Source organism: Mesoplodon densirostris, chromosome 8 (genome assembly GCF_025265405.1).
Source record: "Mesoplodon densirostris isolate mMesDen1 chromosome 8, mMesDen1 primary haplotype, whole genome shotgun sequence".
Taxonomy (NCBI): domain Eukaryota; kingdom Metazoa; phylum Chordata; class Mammalia; order Artiodactyla; family Ziphiidae; genus Mesoplodon; species Mesoplodon densirostris.
The window spans coordinates 79,617,804-79,645,761 of record NC_082668.1 but is presented as its reverse complement, the minus strand read 5'-3'; the positions used below and the strand labels follow the sequence as shown (position 1 = coordinate 79,645,761).

Sequence of the window (27,958 nt, the reverse complement as noted above, 5' to 3'; positions counted from 1 at the left end):
GAAGAACCTGAGCAGGCTATAATTAGTTTTCTCTCTTCACAAGTTTCACATGCTTGCCTAGAAATATACTTTTAAAAGATAATCTCCCAGGACATAAGCAAGCCACAGAGAAGCCTGTCTAAGGTCAAGCAGTTTGGAGAGCATCGAAATACATATTTGTTTGCAGTATCTGCAAACCCCAAACACTGTCTGGAATATATTAGGAAAAATTCATAATCAAACTCCTGAAATTAGCCATAGATTGTTATATTTTAAATGTGTCACTTTCCTGTTCAACAAATAAATACCTTCTATGTACCAAGTAGTGAACTGGGAGCAGGGACCATACACGAGAAAGAGAACTTGGTCGCTATGCAGAGGAGAGGGATTCAGAATCTTGGGCACCATTGTTTCTGTTTCCATTGTTATTGTTTGAGACTAATTTTGAAATATTATATTTTTTCTAATAATGCATTTAAATAGGAATTTTATACTTATGGAAAAATATCTTTCATCCAACTTAAAAAACAAGGGAACACAGTATTTTGCTTTCCCTAGACTGCCTTCTAAATTATAAAATAATGATTTTTATTTTTCAGAGTTCATCTCAATTCTCTGAAAGGATTTAACAATGGAACATAAAAACCTCAGGTATTTTCCTTTAGCTCATTTTTTAAACCCTCCTTATACATAACTTACATATTTGTGTTTTATTTATCATCTCTATTATTTACATTAAATTATAATTATTTTAGAAACAACTTTAGATCATATTTCAGTTGCTCTTTTGACATTTCATCGATCAATATTTTACTAAAGGTGTCAACTTTCTCTAGGATGCAGAGAGACTAATAGAATTTACACAAAAATTTCTACTGAATGAATTTTCCCCACCTTCTTGGTGATTGTACACCTGCCTTCCTTATAAGGAGAACAAGGAAGTAAATCATGCTGAAGTTGCTCTTAAGCACAGCTTTTCTTCTTTACCTGTCCAGGTAGCTTCTGTTTTCATTTCAGTCTCAATGAAAACTTTTTTATTTACATCTCAAGTTTCTTTTCAAAGCAGTGTAAGTAGTATTTACAATTTTACACTTCAAGAAAGAAAGACTTTTAACGATGTTCAGCTTTAGTCTTGTAATGTTGAAGGTAATTCATTTTTTAATCTGTCTGCACAGCAAGAACTGAAACGGATGGGGATTGGACTGCTTTGCCTGTTCTTTCTATTTCTAGGAAGGAATGATCACGTACAAGGTAAGACGTTAGTTCTCCAATATATTGCTTTCGTAGTGTGCTTGACAAACCTGTCGTGTGATTCAGAAACTAGATCAGAAGTCATTTTTTACTTGATCTGTTCAATTGCTCTTTTGTCATTGAACTAACACTTTAACAAATTACAGGCAGACACAAGGCTGTTCCCACAGCGAATGCTCCGGGCTTAAGATAAATAAATACAAAGGTTGCATGGGCACCTTAATGAGAGAATTAAACAGCACTACTGCACAAGAGGACATCTTAATACTCTTGTGACAACCATTTTGGTAACTTTTCTAGCTACCTTATTGTACAACAGGGCCTTTCACTTGAGAGTGATAACCTTGAGAGAGAAAAGGGACTTAGTTTTTAAATTAAAATACAGTACATTTAAGAGAGAAGCATTCTTTAATGGGTGCGAATAATTTTTAAAAAGTTAAAGGGGGATGATACTGAATGAGGACGATAAATATGATGATCCTGTATTTGTGAACGTTAAGATATTTTCATATTTTAAGAAAAAAGAGAATGATTATTTTTGGCTACTAAGACATGCCTATTTTCAACATGACAGATGTAAAATATGAACTTTATTATGGATTGCTCACATTTTGAAGACTGATCTTTGAAGACTAAAAAATGAACTTTGGTATTGTTTTGTTCAAGTACTTTAAGAGCCGTAGATCTCATGAATGCACTGGCAGAGAGTGTGCTGAATCCCTTGTGTCTTGCTGGGTTTAAAAACAGGTGGCTGTGCCATGGGGGATGCAGAGACCTGTGAGGACTGCTTACTCATTGGACCTCAGTGTGCCTGGTGTTCTCAGGAGGTAAAACAAATGACCTCAGCCTGTTTGTAAAAAGTGCACTTACATTTACGGTAATTCCACCCTTGAGTGTTCTGATAGCTTCCTGCTTTCTCTAGGGTTATAGAAGTAAAACAGATCAGGAAAGGAAAATGTAAGCATTTGTGATTCCAAGTGTCCTTTGTGTGATTACATTCAAAAGCAATTTGAGGACGGAGTGAATGTCAAATTATTCTGAAATATATGTAACTCAAGATTCTTTATTTAACCTGATGCCTCCTCTGATTTTAAAGCCATTTCTAATTGCTTACATGTAAAATGCTGAGGCTCTGGGTAACCAGAGATCATGAAGTTGATAATTTTCAAACATACATTTGATTTCAACATCATAGTTGTATTCCATCTGTGGACCAGCATCCTTTCTGAATCATTACTAGGATCTGAGGGAAGTGTTCTAGGCTTGGGGTAAACTTTACTGTTCAGACATTATCCAGTTCTTTTAAAAACTACGTGAGCTTGGTGACTCTGTACCACACTGATGACGAAACCCGAAACAGACATTCCTTATCTGATCAAACTGAAAATGACGTGAAGGTAGCAGAAAGGGATTGGGGAATGCATAACAAGCCATCCAGAATCAGTGTCTCCTGTGACATGACTGGGCAATCTGTAAATGATTCCTGGTAAGAAGGAGCTGCCTTAGCTCTTTCTGGAATGAAAGCAGTTCTCTGCTGAATCTCATAAAGAGAATCTAAACACAAATCCAACCATACGAATGCCAAGTTCAGCAAGCATTGAGTAGCATGTTCAAGTGGAACAAACCTGGTCGCCTAACTCAGGTCCAGGCTGTCACTGTTAAAACCCACATTTTGATTACATGTGTCTGTGGAGGGGCTCGCAGACCTGAGCACAGACACAGTTCACTCTCCCGCTATCACCTCTGCTGAGGGGGCTCAAGCAGAAGGGCAGACAGTTATGCCATTTGGAGCTCACGTATCAAAAGAAGGTTTGGGAATATACAAAGAGGGAAAACCCCACATTTTTTGACATTGACTCTCTGAAGAAGTCAATGTTAGTTTCATGATAGAGACATAAAACAACAAATCGGTCTAACAAAATGCCCATCTCTAGAATTTTCACTTACGTGCTTCTTTAGCACGTATTGAAGAGAGGCTTTTAAGTTACTATGGATAGCTTTGCTTGTGGATAATACTCCGTAGTCAAATTTTCATCAAATGTGAAGGCCAGATTATTCTGAGAGGTCACTCACTGATATAACTAATGGTAGAAGCAGTGATATCAGTAGAGACAGTTGGAGCAAACAGTAAATTAGGCTTCTGCTTAGAGCAGATAGAAAATAGGTTCCAGGGTTAACACTGCCTCTGACGTTGTGGCAGACAGAGTGATTACAGGTGGTAGCAGTGACACTGTGTTAAGAAAGATTCTGAGGTCTTGTCAAGCCATGGTGTTTGCTTTGGATGCATCGTGGGAACTTACAGAATTTGCTACCCGCTTCTAAGGCCTCAAATATACACAGGCCTTGCTGATAGATAACATATTATATTCTCAAAAAATCAATTTCAGAAGAAATGTAACTTTCTTAGTTGGTGAAACAGCAAGAGTGGCTTAGAATTCTGAATGAGGAAAAACAAGATGAGCTTGGTTTGCTTCTCTCCAAGTATGACAATCAACGGGCCTCAAGATCAACCTTGCCCAGAGCCTCACCCACTCTAAAGCAGCCGTGGCTATTAGGTGAGATAGGTGTTTATTTCTCAACTGCATCTCTCTGTTCTGGGTGTTCCAGGGTTGGATGGCCACATTTCTGCCTGAAAACACTTCATCTCACTGCCTCCAGATATCCAGGTGGATCAGAGGGGAACTGGGAAACTCCCGAGTCCTACACAGAAAAGCAGTCTTTTACACAATTTCTCTTTCACTTCCCTTCCCCACATCCAAATGTTGGAGAAATTTCTAAAAGACCTTAAACTGGAACACTTTAAGACACTTTAAGAGTTTAAAGTCCCCAAGAGGTCAACTTTAGTGAAGTAATACTGTAATAGAAGGGTAAATATATCCATAAATTAAACTGGGACAGAGAGTAGATAGGGAGATGTCACAATCTTTGCCCTTTAGGAAGCCACAGAAAAAGCTCTTTGTCACTGGATTTGGTAATAGACACACTGAGAGTCTGGACAGTCCCAGGATTCCACAAACCTACAGGTTATCCTGAACAGATAATTCACACGATGATGTCAGCTCTATGACCCAGCTATTTCAAGGACCTGGTCACAGCACAGGAGACGTTGTAAAGGAGTGAGCATTAAAAAAAAAAAGAAGAAAGAAAGAAAAAAAGAAAAGAAAAGAAAAGGAAAAAAGAAAAAAAAACACCTGTTAAGTGAATTCACTTGAATATAATTAAAGGAAACTCCAATTTTACTCAGAATTTTACTGGCAGAATTCTCTGGTTATTCTGCTATAACTTTAGACCTACAATCAATGTCAGGCATGTGGGGATATGGTATACTATGACAAGATGCCTAACTAGAAAGCAAGCAAAAAGTAATCATAAGAAATGTCTTCTTTTTTGTCTTTATTGTCATCTTTTTCTCTTTATTGTTTTGTTTTGTTTTTTTTTTTAGAATTTTACCCATCTATCTGGAGTTGGAGAAAGGTGTGATACTCCAGCAAATCTTTTAGCTAAAGGATGTCAACTAACCTTCATCGAAAACCCTGTCTCCCAAGTAGAAATACTTATAAATAAGCCTCTCAGTGTAGGCAGACAGAAAAATAGTTCCAGCATCGTTCAGATTGCCCCTCAAAACTTGGCTCTTAAACTGAGACCAGGTATGTTATGATTTACACAATCACTGGCTCATGTAAATAAATCTAACATCACATGTAGTAATACTGCTATTCCATTAATACACCTTGTACCATATTACATATCATTGTTTGTGATGACTCAGATTTCCCATTCTTAAGGAAATAGAGAGTTGCTAGGCTAACACTTTTCTTTATTCACATTGGTCACTTTGCACTCCAAATGTGTTACCAAAAAGAGCCTTATCTAATAGTAACCATCTGAATTACTCAAATGTTGCTAAGGCTTACCTCACATTTCTTCAAGGGTTGTAATGTAGCTTTAAACTCTTTATTTTCTTCTTTTCTAAACCCCCCCACACACAAAAAAAAATTCAGCTTATCTTCCATCTAAATGGACGTTAGTTCTCCCAAGGAGATATAAAATATCCTAACTTTCACCTCTTTCAGTTACTCTAAATTCACTGCTGAAAGATTTTCATGGGTTTGTTCATTTATAAACTTTACCACACAGTGTATGAAATTGTAAGTATCTTCAGTAAGTTCTTATTGAAATGAAATAGCCAGTGATTGCCTAGTCACAAAGAAGTCTCCATGTGTTTTTATGATTTGCTTTTCTTGCGGGGGTGTTGCAGGCAGTGAACAGACTCTGCAAGTTCAAGTTCGCCAGACTGAGGATTACCCGGTGGACTTATATTACCTCATGGACCTCTCAGCCTCCATGGATGATGACCTCAACACAATCAAAGAGCTAGGCTCCCTGCTTTCCAAGGAGATGTCTAAATTAACTAGCAACTTTAGACTGGGCTTCGGCTCTTTTGTAGAAAAACCCATCTCCCCTTTTATGAAAACAACACCAGAAGAAATCGCCAACCCTTGCAGGTAAGTAAATGATTTTCTGGCATCTTTGAACACTGATTTTCTGTAGCCCTGCTCTGAGCTGTAGGAGCTTGCTAAGTGGCTGGCAGTTCCCGCCCATCCGGTTGGATCTCTGCAGCTCTCAATTGCCTAGGTTTTCAGAGCCAAGGGGAAGTCAACTTAATACCTGGTTCTAGCTTGGGTCCTCACAGCCTCTGTCTCGCTGCGGAGGTCAGTCTGTGACAAATTTGGCTTTGTGCTCTGCAGACAAGCAGACTAAGTCTTTCACTGCAAGTTCCACTGGCCTGAGCCCTTCCCCAGCCCCTCAGAGGCTTTCTATCCTCAATGACCACCACTCTCTGAGGCTATTTGACAGTAACCCACACTTTCTCAGAGTATATGTCCCCACTCCAATGATTGCTGCCAAAATAACAGCTTTTGTAGCTACCTCTGATATACTTTGGGAAATGTGAATTTCTCGTATTGCTTGGAAAAGCCCTTTGTAGCCTTCACTGTTGTCAAATTCATTAGGAAATTAGGCAATGACTCCATTATAATATGCTCTGATCGGCTACTAAAACCATGTATTATCCAGGTGATGGTCAAGGGCAAGTTGCTTTGAGATGACTTACCTGTACATATCAATGACATGGTCAAAATAAAATTATTTGATATCCTTCTATTGAAAAAGAGCTTCCATTTGCTCTGTGCCAGACCCTATGCTAAAGATTTTACATAGATGACCTCATTCAATCTTCATAATAACTTCAGGTCAAAGAAGGCTTCATCATCTCTATACTCAGAGGAAGTAACAGAGGCTCTGAGAGGTTAGTAATTTGCCTGACTAATCAGTGAGCTGTACCAAGATCTGGGCTCGTCCAACGCCAAGCCCTTTACTCCTATAAATATAGTATATGTGAAACGGCTTTCCAAACATATACTGACTTTGAACACTAGTATACACCCAAGGAATCAATCTCTATAGAAGACAGTTTTTATAGTATCGTTTTAAGACATTTCAATGCGGTTCCCAACTAGAATCTGACCGCCAAAAATATTTTGACCTTGAAAAGAATTCATCACTGATTGCAACTCTTAGGAATTGTGTTTGGTTGCAAATATCAGAGATAATATCTGTCCCAACCCCCCTTCTTGAGGTATAATTGACAGGTACTAAAATACAGCAGAAATGTTCATGAGTTTTGACAGTTGAATATACCAATGTAAGCACCACTTAAAACAAGACATAGAACATTTCCATCACCACACAAAGTTTCCTTATGCCCCATTACAGTCAGTTCTGCTTCCCCAGAGGCAACCACTTTCTGATTCTATCCGTTAGATTGGTTTTGCCTATTCTTGGATTTCATATGGATGGAAAAAATGGTATATACATTTTGTGCCTGGCTCTTTTGCTCAACATAATGTTTTTGAGATTCTTCCCTGATTTTGTGTTTACCAGTAGTTTGTTCCTTTTTGTTTTAAGTAATAGTCCCTTGTATGAATTTATTATACTACACTTTATTTATTCATCTATTGATGGACATTTGGGTTGTTTCCCAGTTTCTGGTGATCATGAAAAAATACTGCTATGATCATTTGCATATAAGTCTTTGTGTGGATGTACGTTTTTGTTTCTCTTGGATAGATACCTAGAATTAGAATTGCTGAATTGTATGATAAGTATAGTTTTAATTTTTTTAAGAAACTATCAAATTGTTTTCCAAAGTGGATGTAACATTCTGCATTTCCATCAGCAATGTGTGAGGGTTCCATTTATTTCAAATCCTTGTTAATACTTGGTAATTTCAGTCTTTTTAGTTTTAACCATTCTAATACGTGTGTATCTCATTGTAGCTTTACTTTGCATTTCCTTAATGACAAATGATGTTGAACATCTTTTTGTGTATTTTTTCCCATTCTCATATCTTATTTTGTGAAGTATCTTTTCAAATCTTTTTCCTATTTTTAAAAACTAGATTTTCTTCTTAATATTGTATTGTATAAGTTCTTTGTATATTTGGACAAAAGTTCTTTGTCAAATATATTTTGCAGATATCTCCTCCCAGGCAGTGGATTGTATTTTTATTTTTCTAACAATGTCTTTGGTCAAGCAAATTTTTAATTTCAATGAAGTCCAATTAATCAATTTTTAGTTTTATGATTAGTGTATTTTTTTTGTCCTGAGACATCTTTGCCTATCCTAACATCTCAAAGATTCCTCCTCTGTTTTCTTCTAGAAGCTTTGCGGTTGAAGCTTTTACACTTAGGTCTATGATCTCAAATTAGTGTTTCTATTTGGAATGAAGAAAAAGTCTCGGTCTATCTTTTGTTTACACGCAACTATCCAATTGTTTCAGCACTATTTGTTAAGCAGGATTTTCCTTTCCCCATTGAATTATCTTGATGCCTTTGTTAAAAAGCAATTGACTGTATGTGTGTCTAGTTCTGGACATCCTATTCTGGTCCATTGATCCATTGAATACACCCATGTTACCAGGTAACAATTCATCTACTCACTCATAATGTCACCTTCGGGAAAACGCTTCACTTCTCAGAGCTTTAGTTTGGAATAACAATACCGATCACACAGAGGGGTTGTAAGGAGTGGGTGAGATAATGAAAGGAAGCGTTTGATATTGGGCTTGACCATGAAGCTCTCAGTAGGTGGTAGCTACTATCAACACCAACAGAGTGGGGTAAAGGGAGGCCAGAGCACTGCCCAAGGTTCGGTGAACGGGAACCCAAAGGAGGATCACATATTTGAGCTCTTGAAAGGTCAGCGTCTTCCTATTTCATAGAGATTTTCCTTTTATTCTTGTTGGCAAAATTTACCATTAGCTAAAGTTATAAATAGAGTTCTTTTTTGCTGCAACATTATATTTTTTCCTTTCTAATCACACCCTTAATTCTCCCAGTTTGTCCAGATTCCACTCGCCACACATTTACACACCAAGAACACAAACAGCAAACACAGAAGTCAATACTTTGATCAATCCAAACCTTATAATTATGGAATAAAATGTTCTTTAATACAAAGGCAATGAGAGGTAAGAGAAAAGAGCATGGTGTTTTCCAGACCTGGGCTTAAATCATAACCTTGGAGCTCCCATCTCTTCACTTATAAATGAGGATGATAATATTCACTTCCTGGACTAATCATGAGAGCTGAATAGGCTCAGAACATAATAGACATTCAAAACCAGTTTTAATTTTTTTCCTCTCATTAACACTTATTTTCTCTAGTTATTTTTGTCTAATGGTCCTCAAACTTTTAGATCTCAGGACTCTCTTACACTCTTAAAAATTAAGACCTCCAAAAGAGCTTTATATCTATCAATATTCAATGTCTTAGAATGTAAAACTAAGAAAATATAAAAATAATTATTTATCAATTTATTTAATAATTACAATGAAAAATACACTGCATATTAGTATAATAACACACCTTTAGGAAAAATAACTACATTTTCCAAAACAGAACAAAAGTTAACAAGATGAGTGGCACTATTTTACATTTTTACAAATCTCTTAAAATATCTGATTTAAAAGAAGACAACTGGATTCTCATACTTGCTTCTCCATCTAATCTGTTGTAATATTTTGTTTTGGTTGAATTCCATGAAGAAAGTCAAACTTCACACAGATATATAGTTGGAAAAGGGAGAAGCAGTTAATAGATTTTTCCAATAACTGTAGACATTCTTCTTTGATATTACATTCAAACTGTACAAGAGGTAAATTTATTTTCAATGTGGAATCTGAAAAAATATCAATGAACTTCATATTTTGTTACATTAAAACCATTGGTCTGTTTTGCACTTTGAATCACTCTTTTACTGGTGTGTGTGTGTGTGTGTCTGTGTGTGTGTGTGTGTGCATGTGGTTTTGTAATATAACGCTTTGGTCATTTGGAAAATGAAGTTTCAGTGAGTTACGTAGATCTTCCAAATTTCATGATATAATATCTAAAAAAATCATATTTGTCAATATCACCATTAATCCCCTCAGATAAATCTTGAAGTATTGGGAAGCCATTAAGCCATGGGTGGCAGATGATAATTTTCTGAAGTTCTAATTTTCTAGTTACTTCAGATTTCATCATTGGCAACAAATACTGATAGTCGTTTTCCTGAAAGTAGCAGGCTTACTTTCGTCATTTTTAAGAACAAGTCTGCCAAAAACTTAAGTTGGAATGATAGTTTGGCTTTCAGATCAAGTGATTGTTCCATAAAATAGGCCAGTTCAGTTCAAACAATCGCAAGTGTTTTTCCACTATAAACATGTATTTCAATGTGCAGCAGTAATGCTGTATGCATATTCCCCATCTGGTCACACAGAAATATTTTTTTTTAAACACGTATCCAAGGGTGTAGACTTAATAAAATTAATATCTTTTACCACTTCATCAAGGACAATCAAGTGAAACTAGCATTTAAAAAAAATTATAAGGAATACTAGGCAGTTTGGTGCCACTGCCTTGATCTGTGCTAAGGCACCAGCAGTTTTATTCACCATTGCTTTGCATCATCAGTGAAAATGTCAACAGTGAAAAAGACAAATAACATCTTTTATTATTATGAAAAACATTTGACCTGAAAAACTCTCTGAAAAGGTCTCAGGGACCTCTGTGGGTCTGCACACCACATTTTTAAAACTTCAGTTTTAATCTAGTCTCTAATGCTTTTTGAAGTAGCTTGTTTTCTTTATCTTCGTTAGATGGAAAGTCACTAAAAATTCGTTTCACCATGTAAGAAGCCTGAATGGTTTACATTTTTGAAAGAAGTTTCTCTTATGCTGTTGTCTAAGAAACATCAAGAAAAACCATATTTTCTCCATTTTCCTATTTGTAATGAATTGTAATATGCATTTAAAAATATTTAACAACACAAAGGTAAAATTTTCTCCATCGAACATTTTGAGGGATTTTTTTTAACATCATTTCACATTTGATTTGGTGTTTTGTTTTGTTTTTGAAGACTTGAAGTGAGGAATTCATTGTAGTTTTGCAAAAGAGATAACTGAACCATGAAATGCTTAGATTTCCTATATGTACACACAAAAAATATATGAGTATATAATATAATTTTTAATAACAAGCCCAAGTGAGAATACAGACAAAAAGAAGAAAATGGAAATCATTTTTAATCCCACTCAAAAAAGATGGTGTTAACCTTTTAGTATATATCATTATAGTCTTATTTTATGAATTTTATTTAAAGTTTTAATAAAAATGTAGGTAGCACTTTTTATATTGTGTTTTACAATTTTAAATTTGAATTTGCATTTTAAATGCAAATCTATTGTTGTCTAGGGACTCAAAATCAAGTTATTCAGCAATGAGTAGTTCCTTCAATTTCTATCTTAGAAAATAACAACCAAATATAAGCATTTGTTGGAGGAAGAACTCTGACCAAAACAGGCAGCCTCCAGTCAAAATTTTCTGGTGTGACCCAGCTCTGACATTCTGCTTTGCTTTAGCTTCATTCATCTCCCAGCACATGAATATGTTTATTGAATTAAATAAATGTATTCCCCTTTCCAAAAGATTAGAGTTCTAGTAAGAACTACATAGCAAATAATTCTAACCAACAAAAATGCAAATTTCTTACCGAAAGATAGGAATACTAGTTCTCTGGCTCCAGAAGATGCTCAAATGCCATTTTGGTACTGTGTGAACCAACACCCTCAAATAAAAGATTAAACAAAAAATTTCCAAGACTAGTTGGGCTCCAGGGAAAATGGTATACTTCACACAGTTATATACTTTTTATAAAATACTTTTTATGTAATTTTTACAACAACCTTGTGAAGTAACTATTATTATCACCCTCATCTTATAGATGAGGACACTGTGGTCCGGGGTAAGTAACTTGCCCAAAGATAGATAACTATTTAGTCTTTTTATTCTAAATCTAATGGCATTTTCTTCTACCCTGTAGTTGCTTTAAATACTATAGGAGCAATTAGGACAAATGCTACATTATTATCATTTAATAGGTTAACTTTTTTTTTTAATTCCTCATTTCACATTTCAAAATACATTTATATTTGAAGGTGGGAAAAAATCGACTACATAAAAAGTTTTAAGGTATATATCCAAAAACACTGTAAACAAAATTTAAAAACAAACTACAAAGACAAAAGTTTAATACTATTTAGAGATAGAGTTCTTAAAGTCATTAGAAAATAAAAAATACCTCACTAAGAAAATGGGACATCTCAGACTGGACTATTCAGGGCTGGGCACCTTTAACCCCCCCTTGTTCTGAAATCTGAGGACGCATCAGATTATGACCTACTTTTTGTGAAAGTCTACTGACAGGAAGTAAATGATTATCCTTGCAGACACCAGCATTCTGGTTCTGGCAGAGCTTCATTTCTCAGTGTAAACAAATCCATAGTCATTCTGACATATATATATAGTTGATTCTCATCATTTATGGAAGTCTTGTTCTGTAAATTCTCCTCAACAACTGCATTAGAGAATGGTGAACATTTCTCCTAGGGGAGACACAGGGTTAGGTTCCTACGAGTCTCTGGTCACATTTCACCAACTGAGCAATACATAACTTTGTTTTCTGCGTGTTTCTATTTAAAGACATCTTATTTAATATATATTGTTGATTTATTAATGTTGAAATCACAGCCAACAGCACTATAACTCATGCCAGAATAAAGTTTAGCTAACACGTGTATTTTCCCCATAAGACACATCACAGTCTTCCTGCACTTAGGAATACCAGACAGCACTTCAGCACTACACTTGGGGGCCTCTCTAAACAGCAAAATCACCCAAAAAGCACAAAAATGTAAAAAAAAAAACGCATGGCACCAGATAGACCACAAAAAGGACATTTGTTTACAGTATGAGAGCTGGAACAAGAAGGCTGTCTTATTTGACCTCAGCTGGAAACATACGTATCATATCAGGTGACTCAACTTTTGTTTTTTTTGGCCGTGTTGGGTCTTCGTTGCTGTGCGCAGGCTTTCTCTAGTTGTGGCGAGCGGGGGCTACTCTTCCTTGAGGTGCGCAGTCTTCTCATTGTGGTAGCTTCTCCTGTTGCGGAGCACGGGCTCCAGGTGCATGGGCCTCAGTAGCTGTGCCCTGTGGGCTCTAGGGCGCAGGCTCAGTAGTTGTGGCGCACGGGCTCGGTTTCTCCGCAACATGTGGGATCTTCCCGGACCAGGGCTCGAACCCATGTCCCCTGCGTTGGCAGTCAGATTCTTAACCACTGTGCCACCAGGGAAGCCCGACTCAGCTTTTTTGTCACTCTGTGCACGTACACGAATGACAGAGAAAGTACCGAAAGGACTGATTTGGGGGTTACAAATACATTTTAGCAATATGGATTTTCAAAGATATGGAATCTGTAAATAATGAGAATTGACTGTATACCTCAGGCAGATGACTATGGTGAAAAAGAGCCTACTCCTCAAAGATGCATCAGCTCCTTGTATGCTGCCAAGACAGGCTGTTGAACTTGCAAAGATTCTCACCTAAGTCAACCAGCTCTCCTCAGAAGCATACCACAGCCTCACTGGGGGCTACTCCTTTTTGTCTCTGTGCTTCTACACCCATGTTTCTCAAACTTTGGAATGCATCAGGAAGACTTGGCTCAACACAGGTCTCTGAGTCCACACCTAACATTTCTGATTCAGCAGGTCCGGAGTCATACCCCAGATTTTGCATTTATAACAAGTTCCCATGTGATGCTCATGTGGCTGGTCCAGGGACCACACTTTGAGGATCTCTGCTCTATGTTATTTATCTCTACTTTACAAAGGAAAACCTAAAGCTCCGAAGGGTTGAATAATTTGCCCAAAGTCTCATGCACAGCTACTAGCTGGCTTTCAGAATAAAATGTGGCTGATTCAGGATTAGCAATCTCTGTTCTACTGTGATGTCTTTAGGCCAGATCTCATCCTAACATGGCATTTTCCTCACAGATAAACTGTTTTTAGTGGTGGTTTTACCCCAGGCTTCTCCACAATAGTCTGTTCTATCACAATAAAGTTGGGCTCTAGAATCAAGAGCCTTGCTCTGATTTTCAGGCCCTGGGCAGGCAGGACTGAGCAGAGGACGAAGTAGACAGGTTCCTCTCTCAGTCTTGCTACAGGGAGACTCATCCTCGATGACAGTTTAAGCTATCAAAATACAAAGGAATTGTTGTCATCATGTAAACTTAATGGTGGATTTTGGTTGAGGGGCAATAGAAGGTAGTGATTACACACACACACACACACACACACACACATGGGGAGTCTGATCAGCTGATTATCTGTTTTCTGTGCTTAAACCAATGCAAGACACACAGCAAGTTCTAAGTGTTGGCTAATGTGGCCAATTTGGAAGGGCTGGGTGGGAGATGATGAAAACAACCTTAACAGTGAGACTCACAGCCAAGTTACTGAGTCGGGCACTTTAGAAAAATGCATCTTCATTGAAGGAAGTGCTGTTAGGCTATTAAACCTATTCATTGTGTGTTGTATCATATTTCAAGAACATTTTACATCTTCCTTTTGCAGTAGTATTCCATACATTTGTTTACCTACATTTGGATTCAAGCACATTTTGCCGTTGACAAATGATGCAGAAAGATTCAATGAAATTGTGAAAAATCAGAAAATTTCTGCTAATATTGACACCCCAGAAGGTGGATTTGATGCAATTATGCAAGCTGCTGTATGTAAGGTATGCTGAGGGGAGCAGTGTTTCATTCTGTTAACACAAATTTCATCTCTTGTGAACAAATCTCCTTTGAAAAGCTTAGCTAACTTTATCTTTCCTTTAATCACCGTATTCCTACAACAGATACTTAAAATTTTTGTACATTTTTTAATTCCATCATGTTGAGATGGGGATAATTTTTTATGCCTAATATTCAAATAGTCTAATAACATTGTAGTACTGTTGGGAAAAATTGGTTAAAAGAATAGTCATGTATGATTAATTTTCAAAGATCCAAATCATATTCATTAGTTTTTTAATTAACCATGGTGAAAAAAAAGAAAAAAACAAAGACAGCAATTAATGAAAAAAAGTAAAAATGCTCTGATTCAGAATAAACGTCTACATATGATCAGATATCTATTGTTTCAAACAACAAAATAAGCATCAGAAGCCACAGTGTCTCTCCAACAATGCAAGAATACCTCTCCTCCTTGACAATCAGACCCATATCCATGGGAACGATTCCCCTGTCTTCAGATGACAGTCTTCATGGAAAATATCAGGAAACAGATAGGGCCAAAGGTCCTAGAACGTGGGAGGGCCAAAGAATTAAGGAAGGAAGGAAAAAGATAAGGCACCATGGGGCAGCTACGATGAGCTTCTGTCCAACTAGTTCCTTGACTAATCTTAGTTAAAGGGGAGAGCTCTGCAAAGAGACAGAAAGCAGACCATCTTAATTATCAGTACTCTGCAGTCATACTTTGATAAGCAGTTTTTATCCTTGTATTACGTTTATAATTTTTGGATGATATCAGTAGAAAGAGAAATAGGTGCCTACAGGTTGGGTGAAATTTTAATAAAACAGGCTTACTTCGGGTCCATTCTGTATTGCATTCTTACTAGCTCTGCTTCAGCTTGGATTTGGGATAATCTATGACCTCTCTCACTCCCTTCTGTCATTTTTCTGGTAAATTGAAAAATGGACAGTAAAAATAATTAACTGTGTAAATGTCAAGATCAACTGGATACTGATAGTAGTGGAACCATTTTTTCTGAAGCATAAATCATCTGAAAATGTAATCCAGGATAAAACAAAGGTCGCAGAATTTCATGTTTTTAATATGTTAATATTACCAACTCACAATAGATGAAAAAGTATAAAATAGATTGAGCAGCAATATATATTTTAATAATAATATTATTATATTATTATATTATATTATATTATATTATATATTTAATATATATATTATATTATATTATATATATTATATTATATATATATTAATATATATATTATATTATATTATTAATATTTTAATAATCTGAATGTGATCCACTCTCAATAAACATCTGCCCCTCCCCCATACAAGCCAAATGCTTCTTTCTCACTGTAGGAAAAAATTGGCTGGCGTAATGACTCTCTCCATCTCCTGGTCTTTGTGAGTGATGCCGATTCTCATTTTGGAATGGACAGCAAACTGGCAGGCATCGTCATTCCTAACGATGGGCTCTGTCACTTGGACAGCAAGAATGAATACTCCATGTCAACAGTCTTGGTGTGTAACCTATACTCTACACTGTTTTCAGGGCTACAAGTAGGCGAATGGAGCAACAATTGCTGTAATACATAGCAGAGTAACCCACCCTTGGTAGAAGCAGTGCACATTTTCTGATTTGAGATGAACACATTGGCCTCTCTCAATCCTCATCGCCCTTAGAGGTTCCCTCGAGAGCACAGACGGGCGGTGGCGATGTGTGATAAGTTCAGATTTGCTATAGTACGAATGATCCCAGAACCTCCCCAATTTTTCAAAGAGCCCGAGGCCAGCAAAATGTAATACAGTCAGCTCATTCTGTTTGAACCATAGTCCTGGAAAGGAAGGCTCAGACCAGAACAGTAGTCACCTAGGAGTTGTTTAAAATGATGGTCCCAGAGTCATGCTGCCTCAATAATTCCATGTTTTCATGGACCCTGGGACTCCCTGGGAAACCACTAGTCAGGTGCTGCTTGGCTGGAGCTTATTAAATTTGGCTTATTTTTGTCATTTAAAAAATGCTCGTGACATTCAAAGAAAAAAAAACTTGACTTTTGTAAAACAAGGTAAAAATTTCAGAGCTCTTTTGATGTACATGATCTCATTTGATCCTCACCAGAACCCTATGTGTCTAATTGTTTCCCTTGAACAGACCATGAGGCTGCCACGCTGGTGCACGTGTCATTCCCTCTGTCTGGAATGCCCTTTCCTCCAAGGCTGCTGAGAAACTCTTACTGATCTTTTAAAACCCAGCTCGATCATGACTGCTCAGGGGATGGGGAGGACCCTGTTTGACCTCCACTGGGCCCCAAAGTGATCACCTCTCCCCTGGCTCTTATACATAGATGGCTTCTTGGCCATCGCCATACGGAAATGTGCTTGTTGGTTTCTGTCTGTCTTTAACATACATCCTCAGTACAAGAACTGGTTTATTATCTCTATTTGCTGACAGCACAGTGTCTGGAACACACTAAAAATAGAATTGAATTATGAAGCAGTAATCTGGAAAGGTCATATTATCCCCATTTAACACTTGGGGAAAAAATGGTACAGAGAATTTAAGTGACGTTTTTAAATGCCAATGCTGTAAAAGTGTGTGTAGAGGAGAGAAAGAAAGAGGGAAGAGAACCCAGGATTCTAATATCAGATTGGAAAAACTATCCTCTAAAAAAAGAATTTAGTGAGATAATGTACAGAAATGCTTACTACAGTGCTGGCAATTAGTTTTAAAAACTCTAATGGTTCATGAATTATCTGCTATCATTTCTTGACCTAAATTTCTAAACTTCAACATGGCTGTTTCTACCTAACTTTTGATCAATAGTGTTCACCAAATTTATATATTTTTAATTGTATCGGTTGTCCTTCCATATTACAGGATTAGTGAGGGTAGCCACATTTTGTCTTTTAGCCAATGAGGGGTAACAAACTATGAGAAGTGGATCCCTTTTTTGTTACTTTTTCTTGCAACTATTCAAATGCCCCATAATAGACATCTCAGAAAAAAGCAGGATCACAGAAGCAAATACTGCCTGTTGCCTAATATGACCTTCTCCTCTAATACATGTTCAAGTGATTCTTATTGAGTAAGTTGCTACAATGCACAGAGCCGTGGGCTATTTCCCTGCCTGCAACATAGCCCCCAGGTCCTCTGAGCACTTTCTATGCTCTCAACACTGGGCCAGGCTCCTGGGGCCGCAAAATAACAGGACATGATCCCTGGCCTTGAGGAACTTAGAATATAATTGTGGGAATTAAACCAATAGATCTGGATCAAATAGAAAACCATATTCACCCGCCTATGGAGGGCTACGTCGTGCCATCCTGGCTACGTGGTGCCATCCTGGCTACACAGGCACAGCAGTTGAAAGTTTGGAGAACATCTGGAGATAAGTAGGGACCAGCATTGGAGGACCTCAGGCTTAAGGTTGAAGGATACTTAATGTTTGGGCAATTGAAACACAGAGACTGAGAATGTCAGACTCAGAAAGCTTTATAGATAGTATCTGGATTCTGCTAATATCGACTAATAAAAATCCAAATGGGATAGAAAGCACGCATTACACAGCCAGATTTTCAGTTGGGTAATTGACCTGAGTATCTTAGGCAAAACTATACTTTTCCCTCAACTTTAACTTTGTGGCTGAAGACAAAAATATTCTGGAAGTGCTGAGAATATATGAACACACCACATTCGTGTGCAAGAAGGCTTATTTGTCAGTGTTCCTGCACTTTGGCTGACGGCAGTCATAAGCTACATGGTATTCTTAGTTCCCTTGTTTGCAGGCCACTCCCTCATCTGAGGGTGTTTTTGCACATTATTCACATTTGGAGTCATACGCCACGCAAATGTGCTCCAGGTTTTCCAGGCTTGGAAAGTAAAGGTCATCTGCAAATATGATAATTAATGACTTTATATCTTAAAGTACTTGTATCACTCAGGAATGAATGTATCAATGCAACAGAAGTAAATTGAATACAATGGCTTTTCAATTGCCCTGTAAAAATATTGCAGCATCCCATAAAACCAATTCGTGACATCAAAAAGGCAGTAAGACCAAACTGGAGAACTGGTACAGGGATATCTCAAGTCAGAGGGATTTAGGAGTGGCAGTGTGTGCTTCCTCAGCAGGTTGGTCCTTCTGCAGCCCTCATCCCACCCCATCCAACTCCAGTCAGAGTTTCAGAACTGCAAGAGTCACCTCGGTCACATTCATCATAGTCATAGTCCCTCTCTCAATTCTAACATTCCCTCCAATATTTGCCTGCAGGCAAGTGGCACTTAGAAAAAGACATGTATCTCTACCCTTGAAAAGATGACACACTGTAAGTCTTTAGATACATTTAGTGATCTCCTTGGAAGTGACAGAGCATAATACACCACGTTGACAGGCACCGACTCTAAGGAATTAAATTGACTTACAATATCCAGGAAACAATTACTAAGCCAATTAAGAAAATAATGCTAATTATGTATTTGTTTACTTGGAGTGATAGACACAATAATGCCTGTGAGAGTTGAAAATGCCAAACTCAGTAAGATATCTTTGAAAGAAATATTCCTTTATTTTACATATTTTTGTTAAGAAGATACTTAAAATCTTTGTGTTAAATTTTAGGAATATCCAACAATTGGACAACTCATTGATAAACTGGTGCAAAATAACGTATTATTGATCTTTGCTGTAACCCAAGAACAAGTTCATTTGTATGAGGTAAGCAAACATGATTTGGGAAATTCCTTCAGGGCGATTATGGGACATGAAACTTTAATGCTGAATTTAATACATAGGAGGCCAATAGGTAATCATTAACACGTACCAGATATACTGGACACTGGCAAAGTGGATTCAGTTACTGTTTGCAATTTAAATTATAAACACAGGGCTTCCCTGGTGGTGCAGTGGTTGAGAGTCCGCCTGCTGATGCAGGGGACACGGGTTCGTGCCCTGGTCCGGGAAGATCCCACATGCCGCAGAGCGGCTGGGCCCGTGAGCCATGGCCGCTGAGCCTGTGCGTCCGGAGCCTGTGCTCCACAATGGGAGAGGCCACAACAGTGAGAGGCCCACATACCGCAAAAAAAAAAAAAAAAAAAATTATAAACACAGAGGTGCAGCAGAGAGTGGAGGACAGATATGGTGCGATAAGGAAGAAACAGTTATGGAAATGAAAAGTTGGAAGCGAGTACCAATAAACACAGGACCACCAATCTAATGGAAAATCAATCTATCTTCCCTTGAGCTCTTTCATCTGATGAGGAGAGTTAATAGCGAGCAGAGAAAATTATGAGAATGGGAGGAGACTTGACTTAAATCTCTGACATTTGCAAATTCAATACATAGAAAATACACAAGTAGAGATGCAACTCAAACTATTGAGAAGTGAAAAGTTGAAAGCAAAAAACTTGCTAAACCCTGGGCCAAAAAATAATTTCTCCCTTAAAGTAGTTGGATTTGCAGTTCAAGTTTTTGAATGGAAGCAGCGATGGCAGAAAGGAAATTGTTTCGTTAGATGAAAAAATGTTCATAAATCACTGCATACACTGTAAAACACATATTACAAGTGCAAAAGTTTTCTGTGGCTTCTTTCCAGTCTCAGAAAAACAATATGTCAAAATGCCATGCATTGGGGTACTAGCAAATAAATGATCTATTATTCCTAATGGGCAGTTTCACAGAGGAGGAATCTCTAGCCTGAGTCCTGAGAAAATATGTGTCCGTTAAATTTCTGTGCCTTCAATGCAGAAGCTTCAAATACTCCTAAATTCAAAGTCTGATCTCCCATTCCTTTTGAAAGGACCTCTTAACTCGCTTGGTGAATTTACAGGGCTCAGGAAACACTGAGATTATTTCACAGAAGGCTTTGATTAAATGCCACTCACTGCTCAGGACGGTACAATCCATGAACTTGCATCAAGTTCTGTCGAAAGGATCCAGGAGGAGATCCTATCTTGCATTTTTAATGAGAGGAGGGTATTGTACTCCAGGTGAGACTGCCTTCTGCTGAAAAGCAAGGAAGTCCCTTGCAATCAAGCTACATACTAGAGGGCTTTGTTTACTCAGAGACCATGTGGGTTCACCTGATCTAGGCATTTTCTTAAGGCTTTTTAGTATGTGATACTTGTTTCCAGTGGTTTTAAGTAGTAGAGTTGCGGTAAAGATTTTTAAAAAGTACCCCACATACAATAGTGAGTCTATTCTGCCTTTGATTCGTAAGGCTAGAGTGAGAGGACCCTGGGGGTCACCACACCTCCTCCAAAGCAAGGCTCCTGCTTAGAAAGGGGAGGAGGAGTTGCACAAAGTTTTCTTAAAAGGGGGATCTGGGAAACACGATTGATGATCATGAACAGAGACACCCATAACTCACTTTGGTAATAGTCTTTAAGACACAACTCATTTAAATGCCTCCTCAAAATTGCTATTAAAAAGACAGAGCAAGCTGAAAAATAGCTCTGTGGCAAAACAGAATCTGTCGGATTTAAACAGGTTGCATCCACAGGTTCCCCGTTGCAAAGGAAATGATCATTTCCAAGGAAAACACCAGATTAGAGCCTGCCTCTAACGTAACAGCAGGACATTTATTTTGCCTGCCTACTAATCTCATTAGGAGGTGAATTTATGTTCCGTTGTGACCTGTGGTTTTTACCATCTAGGCTCCACTAAATTCAAAGGGGCATTTGCAGGGAGCCATGCAGTGGACCAGGCCAGCAGCCCACTCTGTGACTCTGATCCTTTCATTATTTTATTTTCATTCTGATGGACTCATCATTTCCTCTGCATTAGTGGGAGTAGACGGCAGCCTGGTCTAAAGATAATGACAGCGGCATTGCACTTCCCTGAAGGTTTTGCACAGCATGAAAATGCTGGTTTCTTGTTTTATTGATAATGGAAACTGAAAATAGACCAGTAATGGCTTGGGTTGCCTTTCCATTTAAATCTCTTAGAAGGAGCCCTATGTGTGCAGGAGCCCCATGTGACCTGATGTTTGGATAGCTGTGATAGAGGCAGCATAACAACGAAAGAATCACTGAAAAATAAAACCAGTGATAGGATAAATAAAGCAACTAAGTGGTTGGATCTAATGGAAATTCCAGGAGGCAAACTGCTTGCCCCAGTTCTGTGTTAAGCACAGTTATGTGCACACACCTGGGACAGGAGCTAGGTCAGGTTCAATGGTGCCCATCTTGCAGCAAATAAAGAGTTATGTTTCCCGTTCATGGAATGAAAGAAAAAAATGCCTATTTTTAAAAATAATTTTGGTAAGATGCCTTGGACTGCCCAGGTGTGTATGTTGCCGTACTTTGTGGTAACAGAGATGAACAAACAATGGAAAGGCTACAGTGAGCAGTTTTGCCTCCTGTTCAATATGACTGCAGTGTGTGCCCCAGACTCCAGCAAACAGATGATTTTGAACAAACTTATTATTATGGATAGTTTCCTGTTTGTCCAATTACAGGGTTCAAAAGATAATGATAGATAATAGACTGAGCAGTAGGTAGTATATTACATACAACTGCTAAATACCATTTTGAATCAGGATTCAATTACCCAAGCTTTAAAAAAATTTTTTAATCTCCTCTGCTGTTTTCAAATATCTACTGTTAATTTACATCAATTTAGTATCAGGCTACTAAGCCCCAACTGTCTAATTTGACTAGTCTTTCCTTCCTAATGAGAGACTGAGAGAAAAGCAGTTAAGTTAGCATTTTTTACTACATTGTCAAATCCTGTTATTAATCACCTGGGATTATTTGCAAGACTTTAAAATATCCCATTATCTTTCAATCTATCTTTCTATCTATCTATCTTTCTTATCTTTCTATCTATCTATCTCTGGCTGGAAAAGATGAGTTTTATGACGTTAATTGTTATTGTATATATATATATATATAATAATTGTATGACCTGGTGTTTATGATGTAATGTTAAAACACCACTTAGAAAGTAAACAACACGTATTGGTAAAAGACACTTCAGTAATATCTGTGGCCACTAATTGATGTCCCTGTGGTTATTAGGACAGAATTATGTGTCTAAAGCATGGGGACAGGGGCCCAAGCAGGTTGGTCTACCAACCAAAAGGCCCTCCCCTCTGGAGGTAAAAAACCTATTATTAACTCTGGAAAGAGCATGGTGGATCTTGCTCATCTTTCTGTTTAGGCCAATTCTCAATACAAAGTAGATTCTCAGTAAATATTTGTTGAATGAATTAAAAAAAAACTGTAATGCAAGCTCTTCATTTTTTTCTCAAATGGGTTCAAAGTTTCTAAATAGGGATTCGGAGTTTTGTGTGACAAATGCCTGTCAAGGTCAAGGGAGCCCATGTCCAAGAGCCGGTGGGGGAGCCTGACCTACCATTATGGTCACCTGCAGCCTTGGCTGTTTCTTCTCCACTTGGATCCAGTTGGCACGAGAGAGGAAAGGAACACTCTGCCATCAGCCTTGGGATCACCCTGTTGGATAAGCTCCAGAGCCTTCTTCCTAGTCTGTAAAAGGAAAACCCGAGTGATTAACCACTTGACGGTCATTAATCTAAAAACAAACACAAAGGCTGCTGCAATATGCTATGAGCCTGATGTTTCAGAAGTGTGGCTTCTGAAATTGTCTACCGTATACAAGTTTCAATTTTTCAGGAATCAAAAACCCAGTTTTGGGCTTCCCTGGTGGCGCAGTGGTTGAGAGTCCGCCTGCCCATGCAGGGGACACGGGTTCGTGTCCCAGTCCGGGAAGATCCCACATGCTGCGAAGCGGCTGGGCCCGTGAGCCATGGCCACTGAGCCTGCGCGTCCGGAGCCTGTGCTCCGCAACGGGAGAGGCCACAACAGTGAGAGGCCCGCATACTGAAAACAAAAAAACAAAAAAAAATACCCAGTTTTTATTTCACCCTTTCTTTCCTCTTTTTCCTCATCTTTTGAGCTTTGCTTTTCACCATAGCAAGGGAACTGAAAGGAGGCAGAGAAATCAGGGAGGGAGATAAAACAAAAATTGGACCCTTTTGCTATTTGTAGCCTGTTCTATTATTGTTTTGCTTTATAACGTTTACTGTTGGAAAAGACCAAAACAATTTTTTCCAGTGAAAATCCCTTTATCTCTGAGATCGGTTTTTACTGAATAAAAGGACTGGAGTGGATGACCTCCAGCTTTGGTAGTCAATGATTCTGGACCTGGAGGGGGCACAAATCACCATAAATTCCAATGATTTATACACGGATAAAGTATAGCTAGCTGTAATATAGCTAATTTTAGGGCACGGTCTAAAAAATTGTTCTTTATCTATGAACCCCATCCTGTAATTATGGGGATTCCAAATTTATGCTTTTAATGAAAATAAAATCGTGTAGGAATTAAAAAGAAAACTTCTGGATTATGAGAAACGTCCATGGAGTTAATAAATTGCTCTCAATTCAAGTGTAATGGAAAAGGATTTTGATTTCTCTTTATTTGCTGGTATCTGGGAATAAAGACCAAGGAGAGCCAGCTGCCTGCACTTTCCTCATTAATAAAAACACCTCTCAGAGAGGGAGATTTTGGAAAAAAATCTCGTGTCTTCAGATTATCAGGGCAAAGTGGTTGGAAGTATTTTCCAGACTAATTAATAAACAATAAACATGAAAAATCATCAGTAGATACCCCCTAGGTTACACAGAGTACTTTGCTTCTAAAGAACACAAGGACTCATAATCCAGAAAATAAACACACAGAAAAAAAGATACAGATTTATAGTCAGGGTCTTAATGAGATGCCTTCTTAGGGAAACCCGTGTAGAAATATAAAATGAGATTTCATCAGTACTAGGCCTAAATATTTCAAGATTTACATAATACCCAGAATGTCTAACATCATTAGAACCAGGGTGCTATTGACCATAGTCTTCATTCATTCATTCATTTATCAAGCATCCATGAGCCAGGCCAGGGTTGGTGACTAGAGAGAAGAAGACACAGTGTAGGGCTTCCCTGGTGGTGCAGTGGTTGAGAGTCCGCCTGCCGATACAGGGGACACGGGTTCGTGCCCTGGTCCGGGAAGATCCCACATGCCGCAGAGCGGCTGGGCCCGTGAGCCATGGCCGCTGAGCCTGTGCGTCCGGAGCCTGTGCTCCACAACGGGAGAGGCCGCAACAGGGAGAGGCCCGCGTCCCGCAAAAAAAAAAAAAAAAAAAAAAAGAAGACACAGTGTCTGCCTCAAGAGCATTAGCAGACTTGTAGGCTAATGATTTACCTAAAGAACACATTTTAGAGGTTGTGTTCTAGAGACCCCAAGGCAGAGTTTTACTAAGGGGCCAGAGTTTTCACATCTGTCAAAGTTTTTACTCTTTTCTATTCACCATTTTTACTAGAAGGGGCAGCAAATTGATCGGCAATCTTAAAACTACCTTCGATGCTGAGGGTATCACAGTGCTGGCGCTTCACTTTATAGAGGTGGAAACTGAGGGCCAGAGAGAATCTGCAACTCTGACCATGAGAATAATAGGGAAGGTTTGCTGAGGGCTTATTAGGTGGCAGCTGGGGTTAATTATTTTAACTCACTTTATCTTTTAATCTCCTTTTTAGCGCCCCCAAAAATCCAAAAGCAAGTTGCATGTGAGAGCCAGGATTTGAGCCCAGACAGTTTGAGTCAACAGCCCCAAACACTGAGTTGAGTCACAACTGAACTTGAGTTTCTGCAGTGAAAGAGAAGGCCCATTCCTAACCACTAGGCCAGCAGAGAAGCAGCCTTTTCACAAAGTAACCGACTTTTGAAAGTCACTGAACAGGAAGAGCACAGAGTCCATGGGACCAGCAGAGCATTTCCTGCAAACGGCAGAGTGCTTCAAGGCCAGTAAACACTGGATTTTACTTACTGTTGCTCTTAACTTAGACAAGTAGAGCAATCTGAATATGTGTGGACTTGAAAAGAGACACATCTGGATTCTGCCTTGTGTGATATTTAAGCCCTGAGCAGTAAGAATGGGTCCCACAGTTAGGGAGCTTATGCCATTGGCCAACCCACCCAAAATAGCTAGTCTCTAAGGTGACCCCTATCGAGGTTTCGGCCAAAGGGGGAATAGGGGACACATGGTCTGACACAGGCTGTAGGCCTCTTATGATGATACCATTCAAGCACATGGAAAAATAGAGTAACACAATGAGCACCCACATACCTCCTGCCCAGCTTTCTCCAATCTTAACATTTTGCCACTATATTTGCTTCCAATATTTTACAGAAATAAAACATTTCAGATCCAGTTGACTGCTGTGTAACTGCCGCCTCCCTCTTTCCTTCCATAGAAGTAACCAGTATCCTGAACTTAGTGTTTATCATTCCCTTGTTTATTATGTGAAGCATTAAAACATATGTCTACCCATAACTAATTACATAGTTTAGGCTCACAAGTTTAATTTCAGGCTGTATGTATTATTTCTATAGTTTGCTTTTTGACTCAATGTTATGTTTTAGGATTTTTTTTAATTATGGCAAAATATACACAACGTAAAATTTACCATTTTATAGGTTAAGTATATAGTTCTGTGGCATTAAGTATATTCACATTGTGGTGCTCAAAGTTACGGGGTTTTTTTTGTTTGTTTGTTTGTTTTGCGGTTCGCAGGCCTCTCACAGTTGTGGCCTCTCCCGTTGCGGAGCACAGGCTCCGGACGCGCAGGCTCAGCGGCCACAGCTCACGGGCCCAGCCGCTCCGCGGCATGTGGGATCTTCCCGGACTGGGGCACGAACCCGTGTCCCCTGCATGGGCAGGCGGACTCTCAACCACTGCGCCACCAGGGAAGCCCCCAAAGTTACGTTTTTTTTTTTTTTTTTCTGTACGCGGGCCTCTCACTGTTGTGGCCTCTCCCGTTGCGGAGCACAGTCTCCGGACGCACAGGCCCAGCGGCCATGGCTCACGGGCCCAGCCTCTCCGCGGCATGTGGGATCTTCCCAGACCGGGGCACGAACCCGTGTCCCCTGCATCGGCAGGCGGACTCTCAACCACTGCGCCACCAGGGAAGCCCCCAAAGTTACGTTTTTGAGGCTTATCCGTGGAAACACTCAGAGCTCTTATTTACTCTGTTCCACTGCTATACATATTTCATTACTTGTATTTACTGTAGCATGTTCCTTTGTACCTGAGGGCTTCAGATCATTTCGAATCCTGCAGCATTACAATTGTTGTAGCCATGCACATCCTTGCAGGCATGTTCTCTGTTGAGGATCCATGTCTGGAAGTGAAGCCCCTGGGTCACAGGGGAGTGGCATCCTCAACCCCCCTGGGTGTATCCAAGTTGCTTTCCAAAGTGGTTGTGTCACTTAGTTACTCTCCTACCAAAAACATGGGAGTGTGGGAAAAAAACCCAAAAATCAAAACAGAAAAAAGAAAAACCACACATTAAAACTCTTTTTCTGATGATAAAATTAATACATTATTAAAAAAAAAAGAGGGGGATACAGAAAAGCACAATGAAGAAAATAAAGATCACTCATAAACTCACTACTCAGACACAGCTAACCATTCTTGACATTTTAGAATGTCTTCTCTTTTGTTTTTACATGCATTTACATGTTTTAACATAATTGGTATCAGATTGTACGTATTAAGTATGTTCAAATTTTTAGAATGTGTTTATATATTTACAGTCTTAAAAAGGCATAAAAATTAAGTTGCACTTAGTTATATGTCGAACAACCACTTTTATTAATAAGAATAGCATTAGATGAAATCAGGGTCATTCTACAGAATTCTGAATCTGTGGTTGCCAGACTTAGAGGGTGTGTGTTTTAAAATAAAAGCAAACTTGCTGCCCACCCCTAGCAGCCCCAGAACATCCACAATTACTACACTTTTACCTACCAGGTCACTTTTTTACATATTCCAATGATACTTGGTTACTTTTTTATACATTCATGCAACATCTTTAATAGGACCAACAAATTATTTCTAGTACCCATTTTCTTATCCCTGAAAGTGCCCTACTGGTGAGGACTCTGACATCTGTGAACAAACTCAGTTCCTTCAAAGGCTCTTCTCCATGCTGCAAAGTGCTCAGAGCTGTGTACCTACACTTCCCTTCCTAGGAGGGTCCACAGTGTGAGGGGACTCAGTTACCCATCTATCCCCTGAAGCCTTTCCTATGGCTGCAGGTGGCCACTCTGTATCTGTGAGGCTGGACCAAATTATAGCTATGATTAAAGGAAGCTCACCCCTTCTTGGACCAGCATGCAGAGTTTAACTGTACCCATGCATTCTCCACATGGCACAGCCTTTCACACAATTACAGAGGACATCAAGGCACAAGGGGCAAGTTAAACTGACAGCTCCCAAACATAAGAGAAATTTGAGAGTATTATATGTTTTAACTTTACGGCTCATTATCTGAAAGAACTCAAACTATGCTACAATGGGGCCACTGTTAGTTACAACATAGTTCAGTATCTTGTTGCCCTTACAGTCTTGAATCTTCAAAAAGTAATCAGAAAATTTTTGAAACAGAAAATTTTATTGAGCTTGAACAATTTGGGCACATTTTATTCACTAATTCAGGGGTTGGCATACTTCTTCTATAA

The 27,958-nt window shown here is 38.7% G+C and overlaps 1 protein-coding gene across 2 annotated transcripts in view; it reads left to right on the top strand.

Moving 5' to 3' along the window:
* The first annotated feature begins 1,154 nt into the window (after nt 1–1,154).
* The window catches only part of ITGB6 (integrin subunit beta 6), a 70,341-nt gene continuing 43,537 nt past the window's right edge, over nt 1,155–27,958 (top strand). The window contains exons 1-7 of one of the 2 annotated variants that reach the window (XM_060106251.1): nt 1,155–1,230; nt 1,978–2,057; nt 4,673–4,877; nt 5,489–5,735; nt 14,241–14,406; nt 15,783–15,944; nt 19,043–19,138. In XM_060106251.1, the coding sequence (XP_059962234.1) occupies nt 1,170–1,230; nt 1,978–2,057; nt 4,673–4,877; nt 5,489–5,735; nt 14,241–14,406; nt 15,783–15,944; nt 19,043–19,138 (1,017 nt within the window). In that variant the 5' untranslated portion in view covers nt 1,155–1,169. Of the gene's footprint in view, nt 1,231–1,977; nt 2,058–4,672; nt 4,882–5,488; nt 5,736–14,240; nt 14,407–15,782; nt 15,945–19,042; nt 19,139–27,958 lie in introns of both variants that reach the window. The other variant, XM_060106252.1, reaches the window with a different exon arrangement.